This window comes from Procambarus clarkii, chromosome 86 (genome assembly GCF_040958095.1).
Source record: "Procambarus clarkii isolate CNS0578487 chromosome 86, FALCON_Pclarkii_2.0, whole genome shotgun sequence".
In the NCBI taxonomy this organism is placed as follows: Eukaryota; Metazoa; Arthropoda; class Malacostraca; order Decapoda; family Cambaridae; genus Procambarus; species Procambarus clarkii.
This window is the reverse complement of record NC_091235.1, coordinates 16,453,932-16,475,597: the sequence shown is the minus strand read 5'-3', so window position 1 is coordinate 16,475,597 and position 21,666 is coordinate 16,453,932. Positions and strand designations below refer to the sequence as shown.

The window sequence follows — 21,666 nt, the reverse complement described above, 5'->3', positions numbered from 1 at the left end:
TACAGCCTACCTATTGCAGTAGATACAGCCTACCTACTGCAGTAGATACAGCCAACCTACTGCAGTACATACAGCCTACCTACTGCAGTAAATACAGCCTACCTATTGCAGTAAATACAGCCTACCTATTGCAGTGGATACAGCCTACCTACTGCAGTAGATACAGCCTACATACTGCAGTAAATACAGCCTACCTATTGCAGTAGATACAGCCTACCTACTGCAGTACATACAGCCTACATACTGCAGTAAATACAGCCAACCTATTGCAGTAGATACAGCCTACCTACTGCAGTAGATACAGCCTACCTACAGGTATAAGGTGTACTAACTGCAGTTGATAGAGACTAAGTGAAGTTATGGCATCAGGATACTGATAATAGATTGAGTCAATTCTGAGAACGTGTTTGTCTAGCCGGTGAAGCGACACATGTCACCTCACCTCAAGCAATTCCGTGGAGTTATTCGCCTGTTGTTTCTGGCTCGATGTTTCTCAGTAGCGTTCACCAGAGAATATAACGTAAGAATGTAGTCAGTTGCATAAACCGTGTTGGCTTCTGTTTATATCCACTCAACGTTCATTTACGTATATGTTGCGCCTGCGTTAGAAACAATCCAGCGTCTATTTCGTTTCCTGGTAATTTGTACTATATACCAAACCCCCCCCCCTGGTAAATACTGGTAAATACCAAACCAGTATTTACCCAGGTCTTTCGTGAATTTAAACATGTCGAGTTTCTCCTCCAATTGCTTGAGACGACCGTCTGGACTACTCCTTGACGATGCTTCGAAGATGCTGATGAGGGACTTGAGGCTCGTAGCCCCGCTAACGAGGTTGTTATAGCTGGGAAAGACATCTTAATTACCAGTTTTGTCTTCACATAATTGACCTGTAACCTTCTGACGCTTAGCAACGAATGACAGGTTATTACAACGTCATCTTTGAAGAAGTGAGAGCGTCCTGGGCGTCAGGGCGCTCCTTGGCGCCCAGCACCAGGGCGCCAAGGCCGGACTGGTGGATCGTCGACCTCAGACGCGTTGAGGCAACCGACCTTTAAGACCTGGTAAAAGTTCAAGAGAGAGAGAGAAGCGGTGAAGTCCTGGTCTTGTGACCCTGGAGTAAGAGCTGGGGCCCGAGGGATGGAGCCCGAGGGATGGAGCCCGGGGGATGGAGCCCGGGGGATGGAGCCCGAGGGATGGAGCCCGGGGGATGGAGCCCGGGGGATGGAGCCCGGGGGATGGAGCCCGAGGGATGGAGCCCGGGGGGATGGAGCCCGAGGGATGGAGCCCGGGGGATGGAGCCCGAGGGATGGAGCCCGGGGGGATGGAGCCCGGGGGATGGAGCCCGGGGGATGGAGCCCGGGGGGATGGAGCCCGGGGGATGGAGCCCGGGGGATGGAGCCCGAGGGATGGAGCCCGGGGGGATGGAGCCCGGGGGATGGAGCCCGAGGGATGGAGCCCGGGGGATGGAGCCCGGGGGATGGAGGAGGGGATATAAGGTATGATGGAACAGACATCCATACCTTTTAAGGCGGGGAATGGATGGAAGAGGGTGAAAATGGCAGTCTGCGCCTGAGGGAAGGATGATAACCGTTTGGGATGATACGATAACCTGCCCTCGTGGAGGATGACTGAGGGGGTCGTGTAGGGTGGTAGTGAGGATATCAGCCTGCCCGTGGGGTAGGTCTCCAGGCTTACCCACAGGCAGGGTAAGCCCTGTACAACACAGAGGACACTGGGGAACCTCCCCATAGTGACTTGCCCAGAACGCTAAGCCTACTCGGACAGTCAAGGGATTGAACGGCGACCTGCATGAAGCACGACCGTCGCTCTACCGTCCACCCCAAGTGGTTAGACGAGGTGCTCCAAGAGAAATGTGTTGCAATAGTCCTACCCAAGAGTGGCAATGACAGCAACAAGGAACAACACAGCAACAAGGACCATCACAGCAACAAGGCACAACACAGCAACAAGAACAACACAGCAACAAGGAACAACACAGCAACAAGGAACAACACAACAACAAGGAACATCACAGCAACAAGGCACAACACAGCAACAAGAACTACACAGCAACAAGGAACAACACAGCAACAAGGACAACACAGCAACAAGGAACAACACAGCAACAAGGAACAACACAGCAACAAGGAACAACACAGCAACAAGGAACATCACAGCAACAAGGAACAACACAGCAACAAGGAACAACACAGCAACAAGGAACAACACAGCAACAAGGAACATCACAGCAACAAGGAACAACACAGCAACAAGGACAACACAGCAACAAGGAACAACACAGCAACAAGGAACATCACAGCAACAAGGAACAACACAGCAATAAGGACAACACAGCAACAAGGACAACACAGCAACAAGGAACAACACAGCAACAAGGAACAACACAGCAACAAGGAACATCACAGCAACAAGGAACAACACAGCAACAAGGAACATCACAGCATCAAGGAACAACACAGCAACAAGGAACAACACAGCAACAAGAACAACACAGCAACAAGGAACATCACAGCAACAAGGAACAACACAGCAACAAGGACAACACAGCAACAAGGACAACACAGCAACAAGGAACAACACAGCAACAAGAACAACACAGCAACAAGGAACATCACAGCAACAAGGAACAACACAGCAACAAGGAACTACACAGCAACAAGGAACAACACAGCAACAAGGAACAACACAGCAACAAGGAACAACACAGCAACAAGGAACATCACAGCAACAAGGAACAACACAGCAACAAGGACAACACAGCAACAAGGACAACACAGCAACAAGGAACAACACAGCAACAAGGAACAACACAACAACAAGGAACAACACAGCAACAAGGACAACACAGCAACAAGGAACAACACAGCAACAAGGACAACACAGCAACAAGGACAACACAGCAACAAGGAACAACACAGCAACAAGGAACAACACAGCAACAAGAACGCTATCGTGAGATATCAATGAGAAAATCCACAGAAGCCGTGATGAGGATTCAAACCAATGCGCTGGACATTCCCAGACCCACACTTTAGGACGACTACGCCACAACATGGTCAAAAGAATTGCAACCTTGGGGATACTGCTGCACTCACCGCATGGGTTCGAATCCTCCCACCCTGGGAAAGCTTTCAGCCTCCAGGATGTCTCCAGGTGTAACGATCAAAGCCCACTTATCAAACAGGGTCATTTAATCGCCTTATGATTCTCACAGACATGTAGCGATGCTTTCTAGTTTATTGCCAATGTTCAATGTTCCAGTCAAACAACTCTGTGAACAGGTTGAACAGGCTGGAGAAGAATTTGGCAAGGAAGGTGAACTGGATGTTAACCTTTGAGGGAGCAAGCTTCGTCTGGCTCAACAAGTCCCTTGACAACCAGCGAACTCTTCAAAATGTTTTTCTTGCAAAGTCGTGCATTGTGCAGTTTACGCTTCTACACAATCATATGTCTAAATGTGTTAATCTCTTTTCGGATAATATTACATATAAACACATACACATGCGAGGAAGCAAGGTACTCAAATACAAGGGCTTGGAGGAACTAATGAACAAATCCACAAGGGCCGTGACGAGGATTCGAACCTGCGTCCGAGAGCATCCCAGACGCTGCCTTAATCGACTGAGCTACGACATGGTCAAAAGGAGTTGAAACCGAAGTTCTACTGAACTTACTGGATCCTGCAGCCTCTCCGAGGCTCCCCTCGGAGAGGTTGGAGGAACTACATAAGCAACAGAGCGCCAGAGAGCAGAGGGAGATACCAGAGAGCCAGGACTGAAGACCTCAGTGTGAGAAGAGCAGCAGACAGTAGGAAAATGAAAAGCCAAGGCCGACCCAAAACTGCTCCACAGTCACATGAGGAGGAAAATAAAAGTGAAAGAACAGGTGATGAAACTGAGAACGGGTGAGGACAGGTACACAGAGAATGACAGAGAGCTGTGTGAAGGACTCGACAAAAGATTCCAGGAGTGTTTTAGTGTTTTCTGTTGACCAGACCACACACTAGAAGGTGAAGGGACGACGACGTTTCGGTCCGTCCTGGACCATTCTCAAGTTGATTATGAATGGAGAATGACTTGAGAATAGTCCAGGACGGACCGAAACGTCGTCGTCCCTTCACCTTCTAGTGTGTGGTCTGGTCAACATAGAGCTTCATACACTACTCTATTGCCTTAAAGTAGAGCTTGAATTACCAGTGGCTACGGAGCCCAGAGCTCGGAACTTTTAACATTTCACTGAACAGCATCAAGTTGTCTAATCAAGAACTTGTTTTAAGTGAAGAACAAGATGAGAGGTAACCAGCCAGCGCATCCGGACCTCCTGAAGAACAGGTTGGTTATCACATCACTGAGAACACGTGAACACCAATATCAAACAACCCGTTAAAGGTCTATAATGACCCATGTGAGGCAGCTTCTATTGACCCCATGAGGGGAAATTCCTATTGACCCATGTGAGACAGTTTTTTTTTACCTCATCAAACTCATTTATATGTACATTTATATGAAACAATCCAGTGATGGCACATCCATTAAGTAAGCCAGTAATTTGTTCCCTTAATTACCAATCCTGTTTACAAACCAGTATTTACCCAGGTCTTTTCTCAATGTAAATTGCTCCAATTTGCACCAATTGTTTCATAGTGCGTTTTATTATTAATATATTTAACACGTTATCAGTATTCTCTGTGTTATACCCCTTCATCACTTAGTATACTTTATTATAAACAATTACAAAAACTTGTTTACAGTTAACTTATATAAGTAGGTGTCATGTCTCTTGCTGATCTGATCAAGTGATGTGTCAAGAACTGTCAATCTCCTTTGTTTATGTCTGCCCTATCTACTCTGAGGTGCTGACTGACCAACCAGCACTGTCTCAGACGCTGACTGACCGCTCAGCACTGTCTTAGGCGCTGACTGACCACCCAGCACTGTCTCAGGCGCTGACTGACCACCCAGCACTGCCTCAGACGCTGACTGACCACCCAGCACTGCCTCAGGCGCTGACTGACCACCCAGCACTGTCTCAGGCGCTGACTGACCACCCAGCACTGTCTCAGGCGCTGACTGACCACCCAGCACTGTCTCAGGCGCTGACTGACCACCCAGCACTGCCTCAGACGCTGACTGACCGCTCAGCACTGCCCTACGAGTATCTCCTTAAGGTACCTGACAATCTCTGGCAGCTGACTTAGATGCCCTTGAATTTCGCACCAAATAATTCGTCCATGGGGCGTGTTCTCCCAGCGACCCTTCAGGTGGCAACTAGTGTTTAGAACTTTTATTTTTTTTATTTTTTTTTGCAGAGAACAAGTTTTTTGTAGACACATCAGACATTGGTGAAAGATTCTTCATCTCACCTCTGTTTATGTTTTTTAATATTCAGAGCAGTTGTCATTCATTTGTGAGACAAAAAACATTTCAGTATCTGATACATTGCGTGACTGCATTTCATTCAAAACTTTATAGCAACTCTGTAGTCTTCAAATTTTGTCTGTAACAAGAAAGCTTGTACATTGTTATCCACACTTCTGATAGAGCTTGGGGGCCTCACACACACACACACACACACACACACACACACACACACACACACACACACACACACACACACACACACACACACACGGTCCCAGGTTCGAGTCTCCAACAGCCCAGGTGAATGGAACAAATCTTGTGCTTATTCTTGCCCACATTTTTGCAACAACTTGTAGTCTGTTATCCCGTGGAAAAAAAAAAATCATGCTTCTTCAGAGTCGGCCACAGTTTTCTTGGAGCTTTCTCCAGCCCCATCGGGTCCATGCCACAACTAGGGACCAATAGGGACCTAGGGACCATGTAATAGGGAGCAAGGGACCATGCAATAGGGAAAAAAGGACCCTCGCATGTACGAACCCAACCTATCGAGTCCAATACATTGAGAACGAAGCTATTTACGCACTCACTATAGGTTGCATTTATAACGTTGGTGACCAAAACGTCAAAAAAATGTACATGTCAGTTGAGAGCGGACCAGAGACGAGTCCTGTAGGCCCTGAGTGACCTCAGCCGTCCCCGCCAAGGTCATGTACCTGGCTCAAGGCTAATACTGGAGTACAGGTGAAGATTTGCTGCTCCAGTGGTCAGCCTTACGGCCACGAGACGCCCTTCTCACCGTCTCCAGTGACACTAAGAACTACCTCCAAGACGTTGTTGTTGTTGTTTTAGATTTAGCTACTCAGACCGAAGCGTCCATGTAGCACGGGCTATGGTGAGCCCGTGCCCCAAGACGCTGAGTCGCTTCTCACGTACGCAAAGGAACACACCAAGACTCTTCCTGCATGTTGACCCGACCACACACTTGAAGGTGAAGGGACGACGATGTTTCGGTCCGTCCTGGACCATTCTCAAGTCACAATCGACTTGAGAATGGTCCAGGACGGACCGAAACGTCGTCGTCCCTTCACCTTCTAGTGTGTGGTGTGGTCAACATACTTCAGCCACGTTATTGTGACTCCTCGCCTGCACACTTCCAGCATTATGTGACACAGATGATGTTTTGGCTACAATGTCTGGCGTCGTGTTAAGGGAGGGGCAGCCACGGGATTGTGAGGTGAGACATGAGGGAGGGAAGTCATGAGATTGTGAGGCAAATTGTATCTTCCCTCAGTGTGTGTAAATATGACCTTCAAGAGGTTAAGACGATGATGAAACGGCACAGAGGGAGTTGTCCCGTGTGGTGCTTCAGCCCTCTGGGTCATTACACCTGAGAATCAGTGTAGTGAGCATACACGCTCCCTCACACGCTCCCTCACAAACCCACAAGTCAGGCGCAGAAGACTTTAGCTTGCCGTAAAAGGCTGTGAGGGCCAGACATGTCAACATGTGGGGTACTCCTCTACTCCCAGACATGTCAACCATGGGGCCCTTTGCAAGCACACCTACCGTCCGCGCAAAGGCTACTGTAACGAGGCCATTTAACGGCCATAATTGCAGTTTTTAATCATTTAAACTACCACCTTCTAATAGATTTCAAAGGCACAACGGGAACACGAATGCAGCTGTGAGGCAAGCGTCTCACTCCTAAAAATAGACATGACGTGATTTAGTGATTTCTCATCTTTAGAACACCACTTTGTAGTAGTCTCAGCACCAGTCACCTATGATGTCCCCCAGGCAGCAGAAAGTCTGCAGATAGAACAATTAGAAATGGATTAAACTCTCAGAGCAAAGTATCTTGAAGGGGGGAATACCTGGTTACTTTTCAAACCTTCCTGAAAAGTTTAAAAACCTCAGAAAGTTTGTCACAAGGATTATGGCAATGTTCGGTTCTACCTATGTGTGTGTGAACAGTTATTTTCTTTCATGAAATCAACGAAAACGTCTCAGAGTCACGTTACAGCCCCGCTCCTGTGCCAGGTAAGTCCACTACGGGCTCACCATAGCCCGTGCTACTTGGAACATTTTGTTCCCAGTAGCTAAATCTTAAGCAACAACAACAACAGTCTCAGAGAACAAGGTTGACTAATCAACACTTGTCATTTCTGGTCAACGTGGGAACCACACACACATTTCAGCCAAATATTGCAAAAAATGTCATTAAAACAGGTGTCAAGGCTCAGGACAAAACACTACAAATGATTGAATAGTCGTAAATAAATGTTCATTTTGATCTGTTGTAATTTCTAATTAAAACACCGAGATACTAACGTTGTCTATGCTCGGTGCGGTAAGTGAGTTCATATGTCTCTAGTTAGGCCGAACAGTCGCATAATTTACGGAATGGAATACGGAGAGACGCCACAACCAGAGAGCATTCTAACACATGCTTTAAATGTTCTTCTTAAGATGTTACCAGAAGGCAGCGTAGCTCCTGTGAGAAGACAGCCGCCCCCTAGCAAAGGCTGCTTGTAGGTAAGGCAGCCGCCCCTAGCAAAGGCTGCTTGTAGGTAAGGCAGCCGCCCCTAGCAAAGGCTGCTTGTAGGTAAGGCAGCCGCCCCTAGCAAAGGCTGCTTGTAGGTAAGGCAGCCGCCCCTAGCAAAGGCTGCCTGTAGGTAAGGCAGCCGCCCCTAGCAAAGGCTGCTTGTAGGTAAGGCAGCCGCCCCTAGCAAAGGCTGCTTGTAGATAAGGCAGCCGCCCCCTAGCAAAGGCTGCTTGTAGGTAAGGCAGCCGCCCCCTAGCAAAGGCTGCTTGTAGGTAAGACAGCCGCCCCCTAGGAAAGGCTGCTTGTAGGTAAGGCAGCCGCCCCCTAGCAAAGGCTGCCTGTAGGTAAGACAGCCGCCCCCTAGCAAAGGCTGCTTGTAGGTAAGGCAGCCGCCCCCTAGCAAAGGCTGCTTGTAGGTAAGACAGCCGCCCCCTAGCAAAGGCCGCCTGTAGGTAAGGCAGCCGCCCCCTAGCAACAGGGGGCGGTCAGCCCGCCCGACGCTCTCAGCAACCTAGCCCGGAGTGGGTTCACCTGCACCCCAACTCACCTACAGGTGTGTGGAAACTCAAGTCTGACCTGAAGGCTCATGCCTCATGATGAACATGGTCATAGTTATGAGAGCCTGAAGACCACACCCACACAGCCTTCGACCAGTCTGGCGGTCACCTGGGGGGAGGGGGGGGGGGGGTAAGCGGATCTCAAGCGGGTATTGGAGCAAGTTTAAGGTGGGTGTTGTCTGCCACCATCTGGTCTCTGCCACCAGGTGGTCTCTGCTACCATCTGGTCTCTGCCACCAGCTGGTGGTGTTGGCTGCCTCTCAACTGTCAATCAACAGGTGTACAGGTTCCTGAGCCTACTGGGCTCTATCATATCTACATTTGAAACTGTGTATGGAGTCAGCCTCCACCACATCACTGCCTAATGCATCCCATCTGTTAACTACTCTGACACTGAAAAAGTTCTTTCAAACGTTCCTGTGGCTCATTTGGGTATTTAGTTTCCACCTGTGTCCCCTTGTTCGTGTACCATTTGTGTTAAAAAGTTTATCCTTATGTACCCTGTCAATTCCTCTGAGAATTTTGTAGGTATTGATCATGTCTCCTATTACTCTTCTGTCTTCCAGTGTCGTGAGGTGCATTTCACGCAGCCTTTCCTCGTAACTCATGCCTCTTAGTTCCGGGACTAGCTTAGTGGCATACCTCTGAACTTTTTCCATCTTCGTCTTGTGCTGGACAAGGTACGGGCTCCATGCTGGGGCCGCATACTCCAGGATTGGTCTTACATATGTGGTGTACAAGGTTCTGGATGATTCCTGAATGTGTGTGTGTGTGTGTGTACTCACTTAGTTGTACTCATCTAGTTGTACTTGCGTGGGTTGAGCTTTGTCGCTTTGGTCCCTCCTCTCAAGTATCCATCAACTGGTAAATCAACTGTCAATCAACTGTGTATATGTGTGTGTGTGTGTACACCAGTCGTCCAGAAGGATAACCACCAGGCCAGACCACCACGTGGTCTAACCTGGCCCCACCACGTGCCTAACACATGCACACACACACACACACACATGCTCGGCTTCTCACCACACACCACACTCTCCACACCCGTCATTCCTCCACTTCCCTCACGTTTGGGGCGTCCAAAATGCTCCTGGAGTCCCGCACAACCGTCAAAGCTACAGTTTGGACAGAGTGACGCCGTCCCCAACCACGTGAGAAGTGTGTGTTGACAGGAGCTGTCAGCTGGCGTCACGTGTCCACTACCCCCTGCATCACGTGATGATGCTCTGCCAGCATCCTTACTGCTATATAAGCGACGGCCAAGAGGGAAGATGCTCAGTGTACTGTTGTGTGAAGGAGGACACGTACTGTGTCCCTCCTCCAAGCTCACCAGGTGTGTCGTGGGACTTGACAGCACCAGGCAAAGTAATCACTGTATTGGTGCAAGTGGCAGTCATGACGAGACGACAAGATGGTGACACAAGACGATTAAACAGTGACAGAAGTCATGATAAGACTCGCAACCTTGTCTTAACAGTACAGTGTATTGTACGTCAATTCAGACTGTGAATGACAGGAGTACAAGCTGACATACTACAAACAGAAATCACAATAGCGTGAAGCATCACCAAATCCACAAGGGCCGCAATGAGGCGTCGAACCTACGTCCGGGATGATCCCAGACGCGCATTAATCGACTGTGCTACGATATGGTCAAAAGAATTGCAACCGGAAGTTCAACTGACCTCACACTGAGCCTGCAGCCTCTCCGAGACACAAACCAGGATTTTACACACCTCCCCCCTGCACCCGGGCTCTATCTATAAGCTGCTCTTATTGGTACAGTCGATAGTTTTATACAGTACCCCATATTTTGTCCGCTCTGGCAACTCAAGGAGACCCAGGCTGGCTTACTAGCTACGAAACATTTGTATTGAGAAATCAAATGAAGATGTATGTCATTTTCTCTGATACTTCCCTTCCTCAGAAAAGTAAAGATTTCGAAAGAAAGATGTCACTTTCGTCCTCCCTTTCACTATCATATGTGATAACACAGTGACGGTATGCGTACTAATGGCCGTACAAAATGTTGCAACTCTTGTATATATAAATAAAATAAATAAATAAATAAATTGCATGTGTTTCGTCGATAATATACATGTTTCCCCCAAATTCATATTTTCTTTAATTTTATCGTATAAGAAAATGGATCAGGCAGCCGCGGTTAGAGGACTAACTCCTTTAAAAAAATGAAGGCTGTTTCTGCTCGTCCTAAAAATATTTATTTTTGCTAGTGCTGTATTAAAATATGCATTTTAATTAACAACTATTTAACCACTGTACATTTTTATTCAGTATATTTTTCAATTCCTTCAATCCCATTCAATCCCTTTTGCTTAGCTTCCATCTCTCTGCTCTTTCTTCTTTTCACTCCTCTCACTCTCTCTCTCTCTCTCGTCCTATTGAATTGATCTTCCTTTTCTCTTCTTTAGTTTCTCTTTCCCCCTTCCTCCAATGTTCGCCTTCCCTCCATTCTTCCTGTATTATCTTTCCTTTCCCTCTACTTCCATTCCTCACACCCCCAGGCCTCGTATTCCCTTCAAACATCTCAAATCAAAATTGATATGTCAACAAAGAAAGTTTTCTAGTTTCTCTGTTTCACGAGAGAGAGAGAGAGAGAGAGAGAGAGAGAGAGAGAGAGAGAGAGAGAGAGAGAGAGAGAGAGAGAGAGAGAGAGAGAGAGAGAGAGAGAGAGAGAGATAAAGAGAGAGAGAGAGAGAGAGAGAGAGAGAGAGAGAGAGAGAGAGAGAGAGAGAGAGAGAGAGAGAGAGAGAGAGAGAGAGAGAGAGAGAGAGAGAGAGAGAGAGAGAGATAAAGAGAGAGAGAGAGAGAGAGAGAGAGAGAGAGAGAGAGAGAGAGAGAGAGAGAGAGAGAGAGAGAGAGAGAGAGAGAGAGAGAGAGAGAGAGAGGGAGAGAGAGAAAGTTGAAAGTCACCACGTGACGAGGGGCCAGGACAGTCACCCCGTCAATATGTGGGGGTGAAGTTATCTGAATCCCAGGATTAACAACGTGATCAACAGACAGACAGAGCAAAACAGACAGACTGTTGAAGTGAGACAGGCAAGGCCAGACAGACAGAAAAGGAGACCAGCCACTGCTCAACTACCTCATCCATCACCATCCACCTCCTCCCTCCCCTATCCATCTCCACTACCCAATCAATCATCGAGAATAACTTCACAGAGTTGTTTAAAACTGAACAAAAAACACCGATTCCTCTCTCGATTGAGAGGAGCATCCCTGGAGGCTGCCCAGTAGTGGTCAGCATCCCTGGAGGCTGCCCAGTAGTGGTCAGCATCCCTGGAGGCTGCCCAGTAGTGGTCAGCATCCCTGGAGGCTGCCCAGTAGTGGTCAGCATCCCTGGAGGCTGCCCAGTAGTGGTCAGCATCCCTGGAGGCTGCCAGCTCTCTTCATCTCCCAGCTCTCCCAGCCTCCCAGATGATAATGAATAACCTCTAGAAGAGGGAAAGTTGATCATTATCACGGCGGTAGGACACGTCTCGTGATTAATATTGAGGCTTACATTAATCTCTCTCACTCTCTCTCTCTCTCTCTCTCTCTCTCTCTCTCTCTCTCTCTCTCTCTCTCTCTCTCATGTGTAAAGTCAGATGATTCGTTAAGTTAATTAGCAATAGCAATTATTTCAACTAGGACATTAACCAAATTGGCTGTTACCTCTTTTTAATGTCATATTTTTATCTAATCCAAGAGTCCTGTAGGATGAGCATAAGCCTTCAGATTAGCTTTCTTGGATAAGGTGTATGTCATATGTATGACATACATACGACGACATACACACTGTTTGCCTCAGCCACGACACAACAGGTACCAGGGAGTTAGACAGCTGCTATACGGGCTGCTTCCTGGAGGGAGTGTGTGTGTGTCACAGAGAAATATATGTAGTAGACATAATAGAGGAAAAATAGATTGGGTAGAAAGGCGGGATCCAAGACCTAATAGCCTGATTCTGCAGACACAAATAGTAAATACACACATATGGGTTATCGCGGCAGAGAGATCAGCGTTCGGTGTTTATAATCCACAAATTCGGGTTCGATTCCTGCCGGCGTCAGAAACAAATGGGCAGTTTTGTTGTTGTTTCACGTGACGCCTTTGTTCAAATAGAAATAGGCAGGTATCTGGAAGTTAGTGAGCTATTGTATAAGTGAGACACACAACAGAGGTGAGTACCTCTGGCTGTCATGCTTGCCCCTGTTGCTAATTGTGCCGAGATAGGATTTATCAGGAGGGCAGAGCGGGGTGGGGGAGGGAGAGGGAGAGAGAGAGATAAAGAGAGAGAGAGAGAGAGAGAGAGAGAGAGAGAGAGAGAGAGAGAGAGAGAGAGAGAGAGAGAGAGAGAGAGAGAGAGAGAGAGAGAGAGAGAGAGAGGTGAAGTAGAAATCACAGAACAAAATAGGTAGAGAATCAGTATTTTAGACAACCGACAGTTAGAAAGGCGGGGTCCAAGAGCTAGCAGCTCGAATCTGCAAGCACAAATGTAGCAAACACGCACTCATAGACGATATAGAAGGTAAGGTAATCATGAGGCAAAAGCGCCAAGCCACTATACGCCTATACAGCTTCCCTGGAGAGATATTAGAGGCTCGGAAGAGCTCCTTGTTTCCATAGCTTGGAAGGACAAGGAACTGGGACAGGCAAGACGGAGGGAAGGAACGGTGCCCATTTGAACCATCGGGGGATCGAACGCCGATCAGCAAGAAGCGAGGCTATCTTTGTACCAACCAGTCTAAGTTCTTGGAGAATGGCGAGACAATGTTGAAGTGGCCTCCAAGATGCAGTATAAGAAGCTATAGGACTCTACAATGTCTCCTATAGAGGACTCGACTGCTCTTCATGTCACACACTGCCACTATGTTGACCAGACCACACACTAGAAGGTGAAGGGACGACGACGTTTCGGTCCGTCCTGGACCATTCTCAAGTCGATCAAACAACATACTTTAGCCACGTTATTGTGCCTCATCGCCTGCCACTATATCATTCTTCCTCAAGTGGGAACTCTCTCAATCTAAGAGTCTTCAAGATGGCGACTTTCTAAGTGAGTCTAAGAAGATTAAATAGCCCTAGGAACTCTTAGTTCAAGATTCTCTAAGAGTTAAGACGTTTCTGAGAGGCAAAAGTTTTCCGAGAAATACAGAAATGATGTCAACAGTCTGATGGAACACAGGTTCTGTTTTTGATGTTTTTTTGTATAATTATCAAGTGGTTTGGTGTCGTTATCCCCTCCCCCCCCCTCCATCCCCCCCTCCCTCACACCATCCCCCCCCTCCCTCCCTCTATCCCCCCTCCCTCCCTCCATCCCACTCCCCCCTCCCTCCATTCCACTCCTCCGTCAACAGACGTTTTCTTCTACAAACTTAAGGTAAAATTCAAATAATTTCTAATGTTTACATGCTTAATAGGTCATAATTTCGGTTCATACTCCTTTGTTTCTTGCATTTTTATCGTATATTACGTCTGCCAAAACGTCTTGTAATTCAATCTTTTGTCATATTTTAGTGGTGGTTCATCATGTGACAGCGAGTTCAAGCCCGCATGACGGCTCCGGACGCCTCGCGCGGGAGAAACTTGTCGCGAGACCTTTCCTCCGCTAAACTTAATATTTAGCTAAATTGCCAACAGCGAATTAATCACAATTTGCAAATTACAGCGTCAGAGACAAGCACAGTCGAACACAAGTGGAAAACATTGCTGTCAGGTGGAACTGTTAATGAAGGGGTAATAATGGAGACATATTCGACTCCTTGGAGGGTCATTAGCAATTACCTGAAGCAGGGAAAGGTTGCTTGGGCACCAGAAGATGGGTACCCGCGTTCACTCTCTCTCAAGAATACTTCTCGGCGGGCCATTTCTTACCACCATAAGAATACCACAAATAAAAGAATACTTACCACAATAAACAACGATAGTTTGAACAACTCCACAAGGGCCGTGACGAGGATTCGAACCCTACGTCCGAGAGGCTCCCAGACGCTGCCTTAAATGACTGAGTTACTTTATTAATAAACTCTCATTTCATTTATAGTTCAATTAAACTGGACTAGTTGAGCTGACTAGAGCGCGTCTGGGAACATTCAGCGCGTAGATTCGAACCTTTCAACAAAACTCCTTCTGGATTTGTTCATGTGCTATATCACTTAATTGTGATTTCTGTGTGTATAGTTTAGTACATAATGTGTTGGTCTTGAGGAGAAAATGGGAGGTGGAGGAGGAGCACCTTAGTGTCCTCTCTCACACCTTAACCTCCTCTCGGGAGGTCCTGTTGCTCCTAAGACGAAATTCCGCCGCACCAATGGCCCCCCCCAAAAGCGTTATTCTATGATTAGATTTGTCTCAAAATGTTGTTCCCAAACAGAGGGGCAGTTGAGTTTATCAGTGGCTCAGAGTGACGCTGCCTGGCCATTGCAGCAGACACAGCTAAGATGAGCAATAAGCCATCATGCTAAGAGAATTTCTAAACATATTTAACCACACACACACACACACACACACACACACACACTCACACACACACACACACACACACACACACTCACACACACACACACTCATACAGTACAGAGAGCATGTAAGTGTGGCTGAGCCTTACATTAATTTCCTTGTATTCTCCACTACAGAATCCCGAAGTCCCTGCAAGGGGAGAGAGTGAATTATAAGAAGGAAAGCACCAAGCCATTACGACTATATAACCCTTGGAAGGGGTCAGGATAAGCATTTGGGATGGGACGGAGGAAAAGGAATGGTGCCCAACCACTTGTGGACGGTCGGGGGATTGAACGCCGACCTGCATGAAGCGAAACCGTCGCATCGTGCAGGTCGTGACATCACGTACAGTGTGCCTGTAGCCTGGTTGTATCCTGGATGTAGCCTGCCTGAGAGTGTGACGCCTCTCATCAGGACAAGAGCCAGAGGGATGCTAGGCGCCATCACAAACATATCCACGACATCCACGATACTTAATGAGGAGAGAATTAATGATGCTCATCGGGTATGATAATGAGTGGTTGAAGCCCAGGGGGGGGGGGAGATGGGTACAGGTGTAGGCCTGGTAGTAGAGTGAGGGGGGAGGGGGGTCACTAAGGGCCAGGTGGGGATGATGTATGGGAACCATTAGGTGACCTCTGACTGTGGTAATGATCGCCTGCTGCTCCTGATCTAAGTGTTCCACCTTGTTGCTTGTTAGACGGACTGACAGCGGCCCTGATGAAGCGTCTGTGTGTGTGTGTGTGTGTGTGTGTGTGTGTGTGTGTGTGTGTGTGTGTGTGTGTGTGTACTCTGGCTCTTTGGTCCCGCCACTCAACTGTCAATCAACTGGTGTACAGGTTCCTGAGCCTATTGGGCTCTATCATATCTACATTTGAAACTGTGTATGGAGTCAGCCTCCACCACATCACTGCCTAATGCATTCCATTAAGTCTGCAAGAGAGAGAGAGAGAGAGAGAGAGAGAGAGAGAGAGAGAGAGAGAGAGAGAGAGAGAGAGAGAGAGAGAGAGAGAGAGAGAGAGAGAGAGAGAGAGAGATAAAGCCAACGACAAAGGAACTCAACAAACACACCATTTCTAAACCAAACATCTTCAATCAGTCCAGCAACTGGAACACAAACACACAGTTAGTCCCGTTTTGTGTGTAGACAGATTGGCACTCTGTCCCGTTTTCCGTTGTGGGTCCTCTGGCAGGTTAGGATAAGGAGGCACTTTAGTACGACAGTTTCTCGACGTTGTGACAACCTTAGGAGGACGTATTAGATAATCCTGCTTCGTGCAAACTAGATCAATACAATCTCCAAAAATTCTGACAAAGATAATATATGTAAATATTTGATTATCAATCGTAAATTATAAATTATCAATTGTAAATTCGAATAAAAAAAACAAAGAAAATGTCACCCAGAACGACCATTAGTACGGTGGAGAATCAAAATGAAAAAAAAATATATATAATGATATATTATAAATTTGTGGGAACCCCAGAACGACTAAGCAATTATATAAGATTAGAGGAGGATCTTGGGCACAGCCCACGACACAGTCCCACACGACACAGCCCACGACACAGTCCCACACGACACAGCCCACGACACAGTCCCACACGACGCTAAACACACCATCAAGGTAGTATTTAAATTAGCAAGAAGCACGACAATTGGTGAAGAGAAGGTGCTTTAATGAACGGCAACTGGCGAGGTGATTCACGAGAGAGAGAGAGAGAGAGAGAGAGAGAGAGAGAGAGAGAGAGAGAGAGAGAGAGAGAGAGAGAAAGAGAGAGAGAGAGAGAGAGAGAGAGAGAGAGAGAGAGAGAGAGAGAGAGAAAGAGAGAGAGAGAGAGAGAGAGAGAGAGAGAGAGAGAGAGAGAGAGAGAGAGAGAGAGAGAGAGAGAGAGAGAGAGAGAGAGAGAGAGAGAGTGTCTGACGAAATAAATAAGTCTCTAGAAGCTTTCAGATGACATTAGGTAGGATAACAGCTCTTGCTTGCAGTTTCACCAGGTACAAGTCATTTGACAGCCCTTATGAACTCTAGTCTTAGAGAAAAAAAGAGAAAGAGATAAAGAGAAAGGGAAAGAGGCATAAGAGAGGCCAATGTCTTCATCCTTTGTCTTACAGTCAGTTCACATCCTATAGTGAATAAATTATCAGTTATCAGGGACAAAGATTTGTTATCTGTCCCTGTTATCAGGAACAAAGATCACTGTTATCAAGGACAATGATAACCAAATATTAATAAAAAAAACTCTCATTTGACCTTTTTTAAGACAAGATTCCTCTGGAGAGGTGAGAAAAGGTCGCGTTCTTCACGTTCTCGTAATGAACGTGACAAATTCAACGTTTCAAGTAACGGGGTCACGAATACCTGCGTTTTCTATGCATCGGACTCAATCGGTGAAGTCGTTTGGGCTGGCGTACGTTGATGTCCGACCTAAAACGTCGATTTTTGGCTGCCTCGTGAGAATGATAGCACGGCTCCTGGAGCAGCCTGAAACATTGCTTCATAGATGTGTGGGACTCGAACCCTGGCGTGTGTGCCTCTATGTGAGTACATGTAGACCAATCAGCCCTTCTCCCCCCCTCAACACTGTCATCACAACCTATCATCAGCATCATGACAAGATGATTATCTCAAGATAACCATCTCAAGATGCCAACTCCCATTACTCAAACTATTACTAAACTCGCTCCTGTTATCCCTATTATTAGTCAATAACAATTCAAGAGTGATTGTTTGCCCTGGACCTGACGAGCTGTTGCCTCGTTAACCTATCCACCAGCCCATAATCACCCCGTTTTAACAACCGTCCAACTTTATGACGTCGTAGACAAGAATAATGGTACAGATATTGTTAGGTTGGAGGTAGTTAATAGATTAATAGATGCCGAGGCTGGCCGGATGGGACGTCGGCCAACGGATGCAATATTTCACCGATGGATAGAAAGGCGGGATCCAAGAGTCAATGTTCGATCCTGCAAGCACAAATATGTGAGTACATATAGGTGAGTACATACCCAAAATGTACCAATGAACAGATCCTTGAATACATTTTCAATTGTAAACAAAAAAATTCATTGAATATAATTTCAAAACAGGGAAGGTTATACTGAATAGTAAAGTAGTGTTTAAAACCTATCAATTTGATCTCCTTAATGACTGAATCACCCTCGAGTGAGTGAGAGAGGGAGGGAATTATCACTTGAAAGCGCCAAACCATTACGACTATATAGCACTGGGAAGGGGCCAGGAAAAGGATTTGGGATGGGACGGAAGGAAAGGAATGGTGCCCAACCACTTGTGGATGGTCGGGGATTGAACGCAGACCTGCATCAAGCGAGACCGTCGCACGCATGCTGAACAACTAATCAACAACATGTTGTTAGTTGTGATTTAACAACATAGTTACGTGTAGGAAAAAATAACCGTATTTTCAACCATTTCTAGTTCGGGAAAATAAGTATTTTCTATGAAATTTTGGTATTTTCTATGAAATTTTGGTATTTTCTATGAAATTTTTGTATTTTCTATGAAATTTTGGTATTTTCTATGAAATTTTGGTATTTTCTATGAAATTTTGGTATTTTCTATGAAATTTTGGTATTTTCTATGAAATTTTGGTATTTTCTATGAAAATATGTATTTTTGCTGGAGTGGCCAAAGGAGAGACCGGACGGGCTGGCGTTCGAGGCTTCACATCATATAAGAATTTTTTCCGGTTGAAAATTTATTTCGTCAATAGTGATTTAAAAAATAATGGAGGAATGGGAATTTATATTTATTTATTATTATATATTAATGTCAACGAATGGATTCATAAGGTGTTTATTATCCACTAAGCTGAGTCATATATATATATATATATATATATATATATATATATATATATATATATATATATATATATATATATATATATATATATGGGGGTGGTAGGAGAAGATAATATTGGTGTTCAGTGAGAGACCACAAGGTCTCCTCTGAATACTTTTTATTTTCTTCTCCGAGGCTATGGGTCCCCACATTGGCACCAGAGGTGGTACCCTCACAAACTTTAAAAAAAAAAAAATATATATATATATATATATATATATATATATATATATATATATATATATATATATATATATATATTGAGATAATATATGGAGATATTACCTATCATGACCTGATCAAGGGGATTGGCAGTCAACTAGAAATTGGCAGTTAAGCAGTTAACTATAGATTCGGAATTAACTAGAGACTGGGAGTTAAATTACCGTAGAGTTAGCTAATAATAGTCTTAAAGATTCAACTATAAAACATATGAACAGATAATAGATCAACCAGGCTGTGAGTCATTACGTCAAGGTGTGAGCAGCCGCTTCGAACAGCCTGCTTGAACAGACAACCAACCAGGAGGCAGGGGTCAGAGACCGGGCCGAGGGGACGTTGATCCTCGGAATTATCGATAGACAGATTCCTAAATAGGTGGATATTTCGGTCGATGAAGATGATTCTAAATAATTAGTCTGTTGTAGAGAGAGAGAGAGAGAGAGAGAGAGAGAGAGAGAGAGAGAGAGAGAGAGAGAGAGAGAGAGAGAGAGATTTAAATCTCCCTGCCAGTGAACTCAACACATTTCTCAGAGATTTAGACAACAAGATTTACAACCCGTCTTCAAGTAAATAACTCAATTTATACACCAAACAAGTTCTTTTATCCATCATACGAGAGCACCTAAGCCAATGCTCGGCCCCAATTTTCCTCACCGTGAATTAGAAGTGTTTGAAAGACAGGTGATTGCCTCCTAATCATACCTTTAGGTATGAGTGTTTACCATACAACAGCTGATCAATGTTTGTAAACAAAAGCCCACGTGGTGGCCACTCTTAAGCCAGTGACAGTTATACTCTCATCAGCTGTTAACTATCTTGTCAGCACAAAAGTGTAACATCTCTGCACACTCACGTCTTAACGATACCTGTAATTACTTACTGATGTTATAATTCCTTCAGTAAGGGCCAATTGGAACACGAATGACGCTGTTAACATTCAAGCCAATGGTTCGCTCGCGGTGTTGGCCATACAAGGGTTAAGTGCGGAAGACTCTTGTATGTAGACGATGAGATTTTACTATTAAACACCTGGCCTTAATGGCGCTGAATAATGGTTAGGTTCTTCGTTTATCTCCCTTATGTATTACTTCCCCTCCCTCACACACACACACCTGCCTCCCCCCCCACACATACACACCTGCCTCCCCCCCACACACACACGTACCTTCTCCCAACCTTATACACCTGCCTCCCCCACAACAAACACCTGCCTCCCCCACACACACATACACATCTGCCTCCACCCCCCCCACACACACCTGCATCCCCCACCCCCCCCCCCACACTTGCCTCCTCCCACACACACCTCTCCTTCCCCCACACCTGCCTTCCCCCCCTCCCACACATACACACCTGCAGTCTCATATCTCCCTCTCTTGTTCCCTATGACAAGTGATTCACAAAACCCGAGTTTTGGAGAATCACTCCCAGCTCACGCACCACCTAGCAGACAGTCACCACACACTAGGTACAGTGCTGAAACAACCATCAGAGCCGGTGCACACGACCTTTGCCTCTAGCATCACCCTTAGAACTGACGGGTGAAAAGCCGGCGTGGAGGGTCTGGGGCTCCTCCTTCCCCCTCCCGGGAAGGGGGGGACTGTACAGACAGTGGCGCGGTAACGTGTGACGTCATGCTCGTCTGCTCATTTCTTTTAGGAGAGTTCTATCCACTTGTTCAACTTTTGGTAGCAATATTTTCACCAGAAAAGGGGTTTGTTATGGATACTTACCTTTCTGGGTGCCTGACCTGGTCGATGGCAGACATAGAATGCTTCTAACCACACGGGGTCTTCTATAGGCCATTGCTCCCTATGCCTCTCTAAGGGGGGGGGCCAGGTTCTGGCTCGCAGTCCCCGGTAGGCCCACAGAACTCCATACACATGACTGATGCCAAAGTCTGACATTAGCATATCAGCCTAGTAAGCTCCAGAGAGCCGAAGGGGCTCCCCCCAGAAAAACCTGATTTGCCTATTCAAAATTGAATTTCTCAGCCAAGAGGCATACTACAGGTATTTCTACACTGCTCATCCTTTGATCAGCTTCTCCTTTTTCACTGTTCTCTTTATCAAATATAATAGTTGAGAATGTGTCCTATCCATAGCCATCCAAGTACAGGTATCACTTTAAACTTTCCACTTAACTCATTTATCTCACCATTTACACTTACAACTAGTGTACTGTACATTTTGAAGTTTTTACAAAACACATTAATACTGTATCTCCATTTGTAAATTTTCACACACATCTCTCCATTTACACTTGCAATTGTTCACACACCTCACATCTACTTGCACTTACAACACTCTGGTCTTCCATATAATGTACATTAATTCTTGATCTCTCATTATATATCACAAAATATTTTAAAATGTTGCATGTTACATCAAAAATATAAAAGATTTGGAAAACACTTAAAATTGGAACAAGTACAATACAACCATGAACTCTTAATAATTGTTTTTACATTTTTTCACAGGGCTCAGAGGATATTGCAGTTATCTTCAAGGGTATCATAATAAAGCACTGATAAGAAAACAAACATACATGTACATAGCCATGTGTGTATATTCATGCATATATGG

The 21,666-nt window shown here is 45.9% G+C and overlaps 2 protein-coding genes across 2 annotated transcripts in view; one reads left to right on the top strand and one right to left on the bottom strand.

Moving 5' to 3' along the window:
- Positions 1 to 21,666, bottom strand: part of LOC123767720 (proton-coupled folate transporter) — a 117,350-nt gene that overhangs the window by 34,397 nt on the left and 61,287 nt on the right. The gene's annotated exons all lie outside the window — the stretch shown is intronic.
- Positions 1,467 to 3,059, top strand: LOC138358788 (repetin-like). Its single transcript, XM_069316964.1, has 2 exons — positions 1,467 to 1,499; positions 1,914 to 3,059. The coding sequence occupies exons 1-2, from the start codon at positions 1,467 to 1,469 to the stop codon at positions 3,057 to 3,059; spliced, it is 1,179 nt and encodes a 392-aa protein (XP_069173065.1).

Bases quoted from the DNA above. Each gene is read 5' to 3' on its own strand.
- LOC138358788 (XM_069316964.1), top strand. From the start codon at position 1,467: ATGGAGCCCGGGGGATGGAGGAGGGGATATAAG. The intron at 1,500-1,913 runs GTATGATGGAAC...TGGCAATGACAG, and splicing joins GATGGAGGAGGGGATATAAG to CAACAAGGAACAACACAGCA.